This window comes from Sminthopsis crassicaudata, chromosome X, assembly GCF_048593235.1.
Source record: "Sminthopsis crassicaudata isolate SCR6 chromosome X, ASM4859323v1, whole genome shotgun sequence".
NCBI classification, from domain to species: domain Eukaryota; kingdom Metazoa; phylum Chordata; class Mammalia; order Dasyuromorphia; family Dasyuridae; genus Sminthopsis; species Sminthopsis crassicaudata.
The window spans coordinates 65,323,004-65,337,538 of NC_133623.1; the positions used below are offsets into that span (position 1 = coordinate 65,323,004).

General features: G+C 50.3%; 1 protein-coding gene across 3 annotated transcripts in view; it reads left to right on the forward strand.

Moving 5' to 3' along the window:
• HEPH (hephaestin) overlaps positions 1-14,535 on the forward strand; it is a 59,019-nt gene that overhangs the window by 17,661 nt on the left and 26,823 nt on the right. For all 3 annotated transcript variants that reach the window (XM_074277728.1, XM_074277727.1, XM_074277729.1), the window contains exons 6-11: positions 2,027-2,281; positions 3,128-3,296; positions 6,441-6,580; positions 6,934-7,065; positions 8,343-8,554; positions 9,607-9,757. In XM_074277728.1, coding sequence (XP_074133829.1) covers positions 2,027-2,281; positions 3,128-3,296; positions 6,441-6,580; positions 6,934-7,065; positions 8,343-8,554; positions 9,607-9,757 — 1,059 coding nt within the window. The remainder of the gene's footprint in view (positions 1-2,026; positions 2,282-3,127; positions 3,297-6,440; positions 6,581-6,933; positions 7,066-8,342; positions 8,555-9,606; positions 9,758-14,535) is intronic.

A 14,535-nucleotide genomic window follows, 5' to 3' on the forward strand; every position in this document is an offset into this window, starting at 1 on the left:
CTACTCTGTTAGACCCTTGGGATATAAGATAAAATGAGCATTTATTGAGCACCTGCTGTGTCAGGCATTGCGCTAAGTGTCGGAGATACAAAAGGGGGAGAAAAACAGCACGAACTCTCAAGGAACTTGTGATCTAAGGGGGAGATGACCTGTAAATAAATATATACAAAGCTAGCTGTATGCAGGAGAGAGGAAATCATGAGCCGAAGGAAGGCCCTGGCATTCAGAGGCTTGGGGAAGGCTTTAGTGGGGACTTACAGGAAGCCAGCTGGGTCACGAGTTCAAGGGGAGCGGGAGCGGGTTTCAAGACTGGGGAGAATGCCCAGAGCTGAGAGGTGGAGGAGCAGTAGCCTGGAGGCCAAGGTCAGTGGGCTCAAGCAAACTGCAGGGAAGTAAGGGGAGAGAAGACCAAAAAGGCAGGAGAGGGATGGCTTAGGAAAGGCCTTGAATGCCAAACTGAGCATGGTGTATTTGATTCTGGAGGCAGAACCGAGACTGGCTGTCTCTAAACACAGAGTCCCATGATCCCTCCAGTCCCAAGACTGGGTTTCTGACCTCACATCTTAGGGCCATCCTCCCAATACGCCCTGCTTCCCTCTCAGTATGAGGGACAGGGAGGTTGTAGCCAGGCAGGAGGTATGAGCCAAGCTGGGGCCCCAGGAGGGCTTGGGATATGGCCAGGAGAGAGGGCTTAGCACGGGCAAGGTCTCCGTGCCCTTACTGATTTTTCGTAAACCTGGACCTTTTCTGATTGTGTGGTTGCGAGTTCTGAAAGTATTCCTTCCTCTCTGTGTGACCCTGAATAAGTGTCTTTACCTCTCTGGGTCTCAGTTTCCTCATCTGTAAAATGGAGACTCCCAGCTCTAAAAGGGGAAGAGCCCTTGGAGACCACCGAGTGTAACTTCTCTTCCATCTCTATCACACACAGCCATGTCTCTCTCAGCCCCCCAAACCCCTTACGTGATCCTTGCATAGCCCATATTTCTCTTCTTCTTTGTGGCTCACCTTGAGAAGGGCCTTCCTCCTCCAGGAAGCCTCCCCAAGGCCTCTTCATCCCAGGGCCTTCCCTCTATTGGTCATTTCCCTGGTATCCTGTCTACAGCTTGTTTGTATCTATTCCTGGGCGCGTTGTGGCCCCCTGGGATTGTAGGTTCCTTGAGGGCAGGGCCTGGCTTGTGCTGCTGTTGTATCTTCAGTACCTTGGACAGGGCCGTGCAGGTGCACCTGGGAGGTACTTCATGAACGCTTGGCTCCTGACTGATGGAAGCTGCAAAAGTGAAGTGTTTCGTGCCAAGTTTTTCCAGGTGGGAAAACTGAGGCTGAAAGGTGCGACGACTTGCTGGGCAGATCAGCGGAGTCCCAGGACTAGAAGTCAGGTTTCGGCCTTCCTACTGGGCACTGCTCTGGCCAGAGCTCCTTTTCTTACTGGGATCTCGAGCCAGCAAACCCTTAATCCTCCTTGGGCCTCAGTTTTCTCCTCTGTCAAACGAAGGGATCGGACTAACTGGCCTCTGGGATCCCTGCCGGGTCTGGGGCCACGGTCCTCCAAGCCCTCATCCCTTGTTTTTGAGACGAGCCAATGAAGGTCATCCCTGTCTCACCGGGGCCTGTCAGGATTGTTTAGCCTTTGATCACTGTGCAAACCTTAAAGCCCCACACAACTGCCAGGGAGCAGTTGTTGATGATGCTGCTGTCGGAGCCTCTCTCTCGCCATCCTGAAGAGGCCTGATCTGGATCCCTATATAACGAGGACCTTCCCCTCTTCTTCTGTCCCCTCCCTGGACCCCAGAACCATGACTTGGCGGAAACTTGAGTGCTGAAGGGAATGAGGCCTTTTGCCAGGGAAAATGGGGAGCCAGAGGGCCTGGGTTCAGATTCTGCACTGTCAACTTGTGTGACCTTAGACAAGTCATTTTCGCCTCCCTGGACCTTGGATTCCTCCCCCAGAGTGGGTCTGGGCTGGATATTCTCTGCAGTCCCTTGTAGCTCTAATGCTTGTACTTGGTAATCTTGATACTTTTTACAGCAATCAATGGCTACGTCTTTGGGAACCTGCCTGAGCTGAGCATGTGTGCCGGGGATCGCGTAGCCTGGCACTTGTTTGGCATGGGCAGCGAGGTGGACGTGCACACGGCCTTCTTCCCCGGGCAATTGCTGACGGTCCGGGGCCACCGCACCGACGTGGTCTCCCTGTTCCCCGCCACCTTTGTGGCTGCCGAGATGGTGCCCCAGGTCCCCGGCAAGTGGCTACTGAGCTGTCAAGTGAACAGTCACCTGAGAGGTATGGTGTTGGGGTGCTACTGGCTCCCTTGGGGGGAGGGAGGAAAGCAGCAGGGACTCTGGGAAAGGAAGGGGCTCTGGGCCAGGGTGTCCACATGGAGCCCCGGAAACATGGGGAGAGTCTGAAGATGCTGTAATGGGGGTCATATAGAAAGTTGCATTGTAAGCTCACAATGGACGTAGTGAGTTTGGGGGACCGGGAGCGTGGCCATCACCTTGAAAGTTGGGAAGAAGGGAAAGTTTTGGGGAAAGAAAATGACCTGTTTTGGACATGTTGATTAAGAGATGCTCATGGGACACCTGATTGGAGAGGCCCCCAAAGCTGGTGATGAGGGGTCAGGTCTAGAAGCTGATGAGACAGTTCAGAGGGGAGGAGCTCCCTGGTGACAGGCATGTCCTGGAGTTGGCAAAGGATGCTGGGAAGGAGCAGCCTGCTAGGGAGGAGGAGGATCAGGAGACACAGAAGGTCTCAGGGGAGGAGAGGGTGATCTGTAGTGTCCAGGGCTGCCGGGTGGTCAGCAAGACCGAGGACTGAGAAGATTTAGTGTCAGGATGTTGTTGGTAACCAGGGAGAGAGCACTTTTAGTTGGATGATGAGCAGAAGCCAGTGCTGAGTTCAGAAGCAAATGAGGGGAAGGAAATGGGGTTAAAGGAAAGGAGAGCAATGGCTCCATCTCTTTACTCCCCCACCTGCAAACACTTCCCCAGTGCTAGGATGGAAGCGTCCTCCCGGTGTTTAGAGGGACAGTGGGCCCTGCGTTGGGTACGTCACAGTGTGGCGTCGGGCCTGGTGCTGACATGGGCTCGGGGCTCCTATCCCCTGCCCACCGTGGTGTTCCTTCTCCAGATGGCATGCAGGCCCTCTATGAGGTCAAGCTATGCTCCTTGCCCGCCCCGATACCTGCCCTTCGAGGCCTAGTCCGCCAGTACTTCATTGTGGCCTCTGAGGAGAGCTGGGACTATGGACCTACAAGGAGAGATGGAAGGACTGGGAAGAGCCTCCAGGAGCCTGGCAGGTAAGAGGTGGCCCTGTCCCGGGCACCCACGCCCTCTCACCCTTGCTTTCCCCCTTTTCCCTTCTCTTTCCTTTCACCTCCCCCCCCACGCCCACCTCTCCCAGCTCATTTTTGGGCCAGAAACATTAAAATCCCTCCTGGCTGAGTTGTGATACACTGCGAGTCTCATGGTGGTGCTATATGCACGAACAGCTCAGGCCCAGAGCCTGGCTCGAGCTGGGAAGTTTTATAACAGTGACTGAAGCAGGGCAGTCCGGGGGCCAAAGCTGTAAGAGCTCTGACTTTGCAGTCAAGAGGAATCACGTTCAAATCTTGCTACTTTGTGACTTTGGATAAGTCATTTGTCCCCTCTGGCTCCTCACCTGAAAAATGAAGTGATTGCATGAGATGCTTTCTGGAGGCCCTTCAGTGTGGGCAATGTTGGGCAGGGGTCATGATCTGCTCCTCTATAAAAAGAGGGAGCCGCACTAGCTGGCCTCCAAAGGCCTTTGTTGAGATTGGGCAAGTCCCTTCCCCTACTGGTCCTCAGTTTCCCCCTCTGTAAAATGAGAGGGTTGGACCAGGTGGCCTCTGAAGCTCTTCCCTCTCTAGACATGGGCTCCTATGTGTGATATTGGACAAGTCCCTTCCCCTCCCTGAGCCTCAGTTTCCCCCTCTGTAAAATGAGGGGCGTGGACCAGCTGGCCTCCAAGGCCCCTTCCTTCTCTAGACTTGGGATGATGGGCAGGTGGCCCCTGGGTTTTTTGCCTTTTTGTTTCTCAAAGCCATATTGTGTTAGAGCTGGAAGGGTCCTTAGAGAAAATCTGGGCTAACTCCTTTTATCTTACGGATAAGGAAACTGAGGTCCAGAGAGGTCCCCTACCCAGTAAGTTGTAGCAACTCTGGTTCCAAATCCAAGGTTTTTTCCTGCTAAAGTAACTCATTGTGGAGAAGCGTGGGACGTGGCTCCCTCCTCCAGCAGCCCAGATAAGCCTGGGAAGGGGAGGAAGGGAAAGAGACGGCCAGTCCTGTGGCGGGACTGACTGTTCTTACCCTTTCCTCTGGGTGTCCTGACATCCTCCCCAGCCCGGCCTGGCCCCACGGAGTGGGAGGAGGTGAGGGGAGCCAACCTTGGGTGGAGGAGCCCTCGGCCTCCTGCGAGATAGTGCAAGGTTGAGGACAAGACAGCAGAGAAGGCCTCGGCCTTTGCTGTCAGGAGACAGGAGAGGGAAACCTTTCGCAATACTTGACAACAGGGAGGTGCTTATGAGAGACTGTATTTATGAGTGGATGGCCTGGGATTTGGGAAGAAACACCTGGGATGGAATCCTGCCTGTGATGTGTTCTGGTCATGTGACCCTGGTCATGTGATCAGGCTGTAAGTTATAGAGGGAGCACCTATCTGCTTTGGTGGAGGGAGTTTCTACACTGAGAGTTTCCTCACACTGGAAACTCTCCAGTCAGTGCTAGGGCACACACACACACACACGTTAGAGAATCAGGGTTCCAGGGCAGCTCCCAGAAGAGGCCTTCAACAGGAAGTCCCCTTCCATGAGGCAGGTTTGTGTACTGGCCCAGGAATCCAAAGGAAAGAGTTGCTGCTTCCTCCGGGTCATCTGTACCATGGAGACCCAGTCAGCGGCCCTGGCCTGGAATCCTGGCTGCCGCAATCACTCACTGGGTGACCCTGGGCAAATCACTTCATCTCGGGAAAATGAAAATCGTAGTCCTTGGGAGCGGCTTTGAACCTGCTTTGGAGGCTCTGAAATTCTTTGTTCTGTGTCAGAGGGCTCATCAATTCTGAGGGGCTCGTTTTACAGCTTTGGACACTGAGGGATTGGCCCGAGGTCCCCCGCTCAGTAGCCTTGGAGCCAGATCCCCCTACTCAATCTGACACTATTTATTTGCCAGAGTTCAGGGGGCAGGGAGCCTGTGTTTGGGGCAGGGGCAGGCAGTGTTGACATGGCCAGCGGGGAGGGACGGGGCCCACGGCTACACTTTGGGCCGGGCTGCCTGCCCAGTGTCCCGTGGAGATGGGGGACAGTACATTTCTTTTTTTGTTTTTAATGTTTAGTGAATGATTTCTAAGTTTTTCCATTGCCATTGCTTCCCCCATGATGCCCCTCACCCTAAAATCAGCAAACCCTCTTTATAACAATAAGTCTAGAGGAAACAAGCCACCATATTGACATTGTAGGACTGCCTTATTCCACCCCTCTCATCCATGGCCCCTCTGCTTCACCAAGGGTCCTGCGAAGTCATGATTGGTCACTGAATTGATCATTGGCTTATATCTCTGTCACTGCAAAGGAGCCTCCCAGGCCTCCCAATCCAAACCCCTCAGCTAAGGCCCACGGAGGGCAGGTGACTACCCTAAAGTCACCCAGCTAGTAAGTGTCCGAGGTCAGCTTTGAAACCAGTTCTTCCTGAGTCACCATCCTGTTTCCTTCTGGGCAATGATCATCCATCCATCCTGGTACTGGTTTCTTCAGACATTCTCAGCTGATTCCACTCATTTTCTTCCCAGTTCTTTGATCAATCTTTTCTGTCCAGGGGACTTTCCCCTTGATCCTTGGAGTCCATGCCCAACAGCAGTATTTCTGGGTTGCACAGGCCAATAACTTTTTTTTTTATAATAATAGCTTTTTTAAAATTTTTCCAACTACACGCAAAGCTAGTTTCAGCCTTCCCCCTTGCAAAAGTACATTTGTGTGTTCCAAATGTATCTCCCTTCCTTCCCCTAGACAGGTTAAACATGTGTGATTCTTCCATACATATTTGCACATTTATTATGGTACACAAGAAAAATCAGATCAAAAAGGGAAAAAATGAGAAAAAAAGAAACAAGCAGACAAAAAAACAACAAAAAAGTGAAAATGTGATCCACCCTCAGTTCCCACAGTCCTCTCTGGGTACAGATGGCTCTCCCCATCACAAGATCATGGAACTGGCCTGAATCACCTCATTGTTGAAAAGAGCCACATCCCTCACAGTTGATTATCCCATAATCAGTCCAGTAACTTTTGGAACCATGGCCTGAACCCAAGTTCCCCGGCTTGCCATGTCTATTGCCCTCTTCAGTCATTTGCACCAAGGCCTGGGGCTCCCAAGAGGCGGGGGAGATGGGGAGTGAAGTCATGTGACAATTGGGTCTCCCTGTCTTAGCGACTCAGAAAAGTTCTTCCAGAAGAGTTCCAGTCGGATCGGAGGCAGTTACTGGAAAGTCCGCTACATCCAGTACACGGACGAGACCTTCCAGATGAGGATGCCACCGTCCGAAGAAAGCTTGCACCTAGGCATCATGGGTGAGCCTTGGCAGGGTTGAGTGGGGCCTCCAGAGCATGAGGCCGGGGCAGGCCAGAGAACTGGGACAGATCAGCCACTGTGCCTGGGGAGACCTGCCTGGAGGCTACAGATGGAGGATGGGCAATAATTAGGACCTCCTGTAGACCAGGCATTGTCCTTGGTGCTGGACACCCAGAGACAAAGCCTGAGCTCTCTCCAGTTTGAATATGTGAAGAAGCCCTCACTAAGCACCCTAGGTGCACAAGCAGGGCCTTCCTTTGTGTCTCTCCCTCTCTCCCTTCCTGTCTCTTCCCCCTCTGCCTCCTTTCCCAAAATCCTTCTTTCAGACCTCCTTCCTTTCTCCCCTGTGCAGGGCCGGTGATCAGGGCCGAGGTGGGTGACACCATCGAGGTGCTATTCTACAACCGAGCCTCCCAGCCGTTCAGCATTCAGCCCCATGGCGTCTTCTATGAAAAGGACTACGAGGGCATCGTGTATAATGATGGTCAGTTCCAGGCTAGGGGCTTTGGGGGGCCAGGCTCACAGGCAGCGGCCTTCCCTTGCACAGCCTGCTTTGCCCAGTGACAAGAGCGCTAGCTAAGTGGCTGGTTGGTTGCCTTAGAGATAGATGTTTATTCTATACCAAATTGCTCCCATGATCCCTCACTGGAGCAGACTGCCCTGCAGTCATACTAAGACTGAAAGATGATGAAATGCAGTAGGGAGAAATATGGAGGATTCAGGTCTGGATTTCCTGGTCCTGCATCAAGGGCACATCCAGGCTAAGGTGCTTCGTTAGGTTGTACTGGGGACCTGGAAGGGTCAGGAGGGGCCCTCTACAAAAGGAATCCCAACTGGCACACTGTCAGCAAGCAGACTTTGGGTTCTGCTCGCAAATTTTCAAGGATGGGGAGTCATCACCTTTCAGGGAAGCCATTTTGGGGTCAGTGAGCTTGCTGGGATGGTTTCCCTGACATCCTGGGCCTCTCTGGGCCTTGGATTCTGATCACAGCTAGTCCTAGGCCAGCTAGCTCCACCTGACACATGACAGTTTATCTCAGGAAACTGAGGTAAGCAGGGTCGTGTGACTTGCCAAGGGTCACATATATAGCGTCTGAATCTTCCTGACTCTGGGCCTGGTATTCTCTCCACTGTAGCACCACCTAGGCCCCTCTCCCATTCCATCTACAAATACCATCACTCCCATTTTACAGATGAGAAAACCAAGGCCCTAAGAGAAGGGCAGTAACTTTCCTTATTAGCCAATGGCAGAATTGTAATACACTGGATGTCTTGCTTAGACCTCACACGGCCTCCCCTGTGAAGCTTTCCACCTCTCTGGGATAAGGCTGGGCCCCTAGAAGTAGCTGATCTCAGGCCTGGTTGAGCAGAATTATTTGGTTCCATTGCTGCCTTGTGGGAGGCAGCGTGGTGCCAGTGGCCAGAATTCTGACTTTGGAAGCCCAATCACTAACTACCTGCGTGACCTTGGCCACGTCACTTCTCCCTGGTCCTCAGTTTCCTTATCTGTAAAATGAAAGTTTGATGTTTGATCTGAGGCTCTTGATGTCTCTGAACTTTTAGAAACCATTTTGACAACTGCATTTGAATAGAATTGGCTTCCTTGGTCATCCTGTGCTTTTATTCTGTGCGTTTAAAATCACGATTCTGAAAAGGGTCACCAGGGGAGTTCGTGCCCCCCTAAAAGATTAAGAGCCCCGGGTTGGATAGCCTTTGAGGTCCCTTCCAGCCATAAATCTCTCCCCCTGTCATTCCCTCCAGGGTCACATCAACATGGCTTGGTCGCCAAGTCCTTCGAGAAGGTCACATACCGCTGGACGGTGCCTCCCCACGCCGGCCCCACCGCCAAGGACCCGGCCTGTCTCACTTGGATGTATTTCTCGGCCGTAAATTCCGTGAAGGACACCAACTCCGGCCTGATAGGGCCCCTTCTGGTCTGCAAGGCGGGCTCCCTGGAGGCCAATGGCAAGCAGGTGGGGCGAGACGGAGGGGGCGCCGGGCTGGGCTCGGGCCGGGCCCAGAGACGTTGCCTGCTAAGGCCGCTTGTGGGGTGGTGGAGGGGCGCTCAGGGGGCGCCGTGGGGCTTTAGGGCATGTGGATGGCTTCTCTCTGTGCTGCTCTTTCTGAAGCTGTCAGCTCCCATGTCATAGTCACTGAGTTATGGGCTACTTTATTGTGAAGAACTCCCCAAGTTTTGCCCCTTTCTTGCTTATGTTGCTTTACATTGCTGTTTTTCCCCCTCCCATTAGTCTGGCTCCCTCATGTACCCCACTTTGTGTTTAGTTCCTGGCCCAGTCCCTAGTCCTCTCCCTTGCTCTCCCCCTCCCCTGGACACAGGCCCCCAGACCGCCCAGGAGGCTTCTCCCAGCCAGGCACTGTTTCTGGGCCCTGGGCTTCGGGCTGGGGGCCGGGGAGCCCCACTTGCCATGTGGAGTCATTCAGAGAGGCAGTGGGCTACCACACAGGATGCAGTTCCACATTTGGAATGGGGAACAACACTACAGTTTAAATTCTCCCTTAGCCATTTGCTAGCTCAGTGCTGGTGGGCAAGGTGGCTCACTTCCCTGCGCCTCAGTTTCCTCAAAGATAAGAGGGTTGGATTCAACAGTAATAATGATAGGGGCAGCTAAGTGGTCTGCAGTGGATAGAGCACTAGGCCTGAAGTCAGGAGGACCTGAGTTCCATTTGGCCTCAGAATCTAACACTTCCTGACAGGGTGACCCTGGGCAAGTCACTTAACCCCAATTGCCTCAGCAAAATAATAATAATAGCTAACATTGTTATAGAGCTTTAAGGCTTGCAAAGCTCACGTGATCCTCTCGTAGCACTGTGAAGAAGGTGCTTTATTGTCCCCATTTTATAGCTGAAGAAACTGAGGCCCAGATGTTAAGTGACTTGCTCAGGGTCACTGAGCCAGCAAGTGTCTAAGGCAGGATTTGAATTCGGGTCTTTCAGACAGCAAGCCTGGCACTATAGCTCCAGATCTATGACCTGTGTTCTTCTGTTCTCTCCCTGGCACCTGCAGAAAGGTGTGGACAAGGAGTTCTTCCTTCTCTTCACTGTCTTTGATGAGAACCAGAGCTGGTACAGCAGCACCAACAAGGACGCCGCCATGTTGGACCAAAAAGATGTCTTAGAGAGTGATGAGAGCTTCCTAGCCTCCAACAAGATGCACGGTAAGGCTCCTGGGCAGAGGTTCATGTTGTCCACCTCCCCACTTCCTGCATTCTCCACCAAGCTTTTGGTTAAAGCAGTGAAATGTCCAGGGCTAGACAGGAGGACATTTGTCAGTGAATAGAACAGACGAGGGATTGGGGGCACTGGGACGCAGCAGAAAGAATGCTGGGTCTGGAAGGCCCAGCTTCAAATCCTGACTGCCAGTCACAGACTGGGTGACTTTGGACAGGTCCCTTCCTCTCCCCGAGCCTCAGTTTCTATTTCCATAAAATGAGGGGGTTGGACCAGTTCTTAAACTTTTTTGGTTTCAGGACCCCTTTCCACTCTTAAAAATGATTGAGGGCGGGCAGCTAGATGGCACAACAACCCTAAAGTCAGGAGGCCCTGAGTTCAAATTTGACCTCAGACACTTAACACTTCCTAGCTGTGTGACCCTGGGCAAGTCACTAAACTCCAATTGCCTCACAAAAAATAAAATAGAAGACAAACAATATTGAGGATCCCTCCAAAGAGCTTGTAAAATTTATCTTCTTACAAAGTACACTTGTTTTACAACCGGAAAAATAGCTAGGCCTTTGTCATCACTGAACCTGAAAGGCTCTCTGGGAGAAGTGGGGCCACTCTTTGAGAACCAGTGGAGTACATGGTCCCTGAGGTGCCTTGTAGCTCAAAAGCTGTACTCCTCTAATAAATATTTATTAAGCACCTATTATGTGCTTTACAATTATTATCTCATTGGATACTGTGGTTATCATAATGCCTCATTTTGTACTTGGGGAAACTGAGGCACTTTTGAGTTAAGTAATATTGTCTCAGATCACACAGCTATAAGGGTCCGTGGCCGGATTTAAATGCAGGTCTTCCCACGGCCAGGCCCTGAGCGCTACCCACTGAGCTACCTGGCCCCTTATGGGGTTATTGCAGGGGCACAGGGGGCCAAAAAGACTCTCCATATTGGCAGCAATTATAGAAGCTGCTGCCGCGGGGGGCTTTGCAGAGTGAAGCCCCTGGAGCTGTAGACAGGGCGTGGCAGTTTGGAGCTCTGCTACTTCCCCCTGGGACTGGGCTGCCGGGTGGGCTGCTTTTGAGCATCTTGGCCAGGAAGATTGCTTCCTTTCTGCTCGAATTCAAACCCTGCGGCAGCGCCTGGAGCCTTGAAGGCACTCCCTAAATGTTTGCTGATTGAATCTGCAGCTCAAATGGCAAAGGAATGGCTTTCAAAAGCTGTTATCTGGGCGTGGTGCCTTCTCCAGCCAGCAGGGGGCAATGTTGCTAGTGGAAAAACCCCATTCTTTGGGAAGAAATGGCTAGAAAAAGCCATTTGCAAGCCTTTTGTTCTGTCTCTGAGCTGTCTCTCACAGCTTTTGCTGTGCCACGTCTGAGCTGCCATCCTCACTGTCTGGACTCATGTGGTTAAAAAAAAGCCCCCCCCCCCAGCTACGAGAGCCTGTGATCTGGCTTTGTAGGAATTTGGGGATCCCTCTTGTTTGATACTGGGGGTGTCCTCTGTGGTGCTCCCTATCTGATTATGTACATTCACAAACATGATTCTGAGAAGGGCCCCGTGGGTTTCCCTAGGATGCTGAAGGACTCTGGGAGAAAAAGAGATCTGGGACCCCGATGGGGTAAATGAGGAACCTAAGGTCAAGGAGGCAAATCTAGGGTTAAAGCTTAGATCTCAAGCCGGACAGGAACTCAAACTCCTTTTTACAGGCCACTGAGGCCCTTCCCCACTCTGGCCCATGATCCCAAGTCATCCTCCCTCAGGCCCACTTTCCCCATTTGGACATAGCTGGGACGGGCCTTAGAGCATTTGTGAGGCCTTTGGTCATTTCCCCAATCTGCATCTTAGTTCCCCAATGTGCGAGCTGAGAGGACAGAGCCAGAGAGCCAGAATCACATCAGAAATCCCTGAACCTGTCAGCTCAATCCCCAGTCCCCAATCCCCAATCCCCAATCCCCAATTCCCAGTTCCCAGTTCCAAATTCCCAATCCCTAATTCCCAGTTCCCAATTCCCAATTCCCAATCCCCAATTCCCAGTTCCCAATTCCCAATTTCCAATTCCCAATCCCCAATCCCAGTTCCCAATTCCCAATTCCCAGTTCCCAATTCCCAATCCCCAATTCCCAGTTCCCAGTTCCAAATTCCCAATCCCTAATTCCCAGTTCCCAATTCCCAATTCCCAATCCCCAATTCCCAGTTCCCAATTCCCAATTTCCAATTCCCAATCCCCAATTCCCAGTTCCCAATTCCCAATTCCCAGTTCTCAATTCCCAATTCCCAATTTCCAATTCCCAATCCCCAATTACCAGTTCCCAGTTCCAAATTCCCAATCCCTAATTCCCTGTTCCCAATTCCCAGTTCCCAATTCCCAATCCCCAATTCCCAGTTCACAGTTCCTAATTCCCAATGCCCAATTCCCAATCCCCAGTTTCCCTTTCTGCAGAATCAGTGTATGGAAGCAAACTTCCCTTTGGACAATTGACCCAGGTAGGCCGTCATATAGAGCAGTGAGCCCAGAGGCAGGAAGTCTGTAGTTCAGAACTGGCTGGGCACTTCCCAGCTAGCATTAGGCCATTCCTTTTGGCCACAGAGCTCTCAAGTTTAAAGCCAGTGTGATAATTTGTATCTAAGTGCTGGAGTTGTTGTGGGATCACGTGAGATGACATGATTGTAAAAAGTGCCATGCTTATTGCTTGGCACATAGTAGGTGCTGCCTAAATTGGAGTTGTCATTGTGGTTAAGAAGTCTTTCAAAAGCCCATTTAACATATCAATTAGTTAGCAAGCTGGGCTGCAAGGTGACTGAGGTATGTGGCGATGTTAACTAAATGCCACATAGTAGGGCTGTGTGAAATGCTAGTTGGCAGTAGCACCCGTGGGCATTTTTTATGGTACACAGCTGGTTTGAGTACAAAATTGGCCCAATTCCTGTTCTGAGTTAGTGACCTTAGATAAGTCACTCAACTACATTTAGCCTCAGTGTTCTCAGGTGTAAAATGGGCATAATTGTATGTCAAGTAACTCCTGAGAATATCCTGAGCATGTCCATTAGTAGTGACCACATGTAAACCACTCAGTCATTCTCTGCCTCAGCATTCTCAGGTGTACAATGGGTCTAATATTACTTTATATAACTCCTGAGAATATCAAGAGGAGAAGGCACACTGATATTACTAAAAGGAGCATGGGACATAGAGTGCACTAAATGCATTTTTTGGCATATGCATACAGGAAAATTCTCAGAAAAGCACATTTAGCTTGTTAGTGAGCTCTCTTGAGTTCCCAAGTGGCCTGATTCATTTTTACTTTAGGGACCATAGAAATAGCTCTCAATTATTCTTTGCCTCAGTATTCTCAGGTGTACAATGGGTCTAATAGTACTTTTTGTAATTCCTGAGTACATCAAGAGCAGAAGGCACACCACTGATATTCCTAAAAGGAACATGGGACAGTGCATGGGACATAGAGTGCACTAAATGGTAGTTTTCTGCATATTCATACATGAATATTTTCAGAAAAGCACATTTACCCTGTTAGCGAGCTCGCTTGAGTGCACAATGGGCCTGATTACTTTTTCAACTTAGAGACCATGGATTTGTCTCTCTACTGTTCTGTGCCTCATTGTTCTCAGATGTACAATGGGTCTATTTAGTGATTCTGTTAAGCCCAGAGAAGATCAGGATTAGAATGTACACTGATCATACTCAGTGGATCATGGGAAAGCGCACGGTACACACTTAGACTCCACTAAATGTAGTGTCTGTATATTTCAACATGGGAATTCTCAGAAAAGGAGACTTAACCTGTTAATGAGCTGGCTTGACTGCACAATGGGCCTGATTCATTTTTACCTTAGACACCATAGAAATGGCTCTCAACTACTCTCTGCCTCAGTGTTATTGGGTGTACAATGGGCCTAATAGTACTTTATGTAACTCCTGAGAATCAAGACCAGAAAGTACATTGATATTCCTAAAAGGAGCATGGGATATAGAGTGTGCTAAATGGTAGTTTTCTACATATTCATACATGAAAATTCCCTGAAAATGATATTGTCTACGTTAGCAAGCTCGCTTGAGTGCACAATGGGCCTGATTACTTTTTCAACTTAGAGACCATGGATTTGTCTCTCTACTGTTCTGTGCCTCAGTATTCTCAGGTGTACAATGGGTCTATCTATTTAATGATTCTGTTAAGCCCAGAGAAGATCAGGATTAGAATGTACACTGATCATACTCAGTGGATCATGGGACAGCGCACGGTACACACTTAGACTCCACTAAATGCTACTTCTCTGTATATTTCAACATGGGAATTCTCAGAAAAGGAGACTTAACCTGTTAATGAGCTGGCTTGACTGCACAATGGGCCTGATTCATTTTTACCTTAGACACCATAGAAATGGCTCTCAACTACTCTCTGCCTCAGTGTTATTGGGTGTACAATGGGCCTAATAGTACTTTATGTAACTCCTGAGAATCAAGACCAGAAAGTACATTGATATTCCTAAAAGGAGCATGGGATATAGAGTGTGCTAAATGGTAGTTTTCTGCATATTCATACATGAAAATTCCCTGAAAATGATATTGTCTACGTTAGCGAGCTCGCTTGAGTGCACAATGGGCCTGATTACTTTTTCAACTTAGAGACCATGGATTTGTCTCTCTACTGTTCTGTGCCTCAGTATTCTCAGGTGTACAATGGGTCTATCTATTTAATGATTCTGTTAAGCCCAGAGAAGATCAGGATTAGAATGTACACTGATCATACTCAG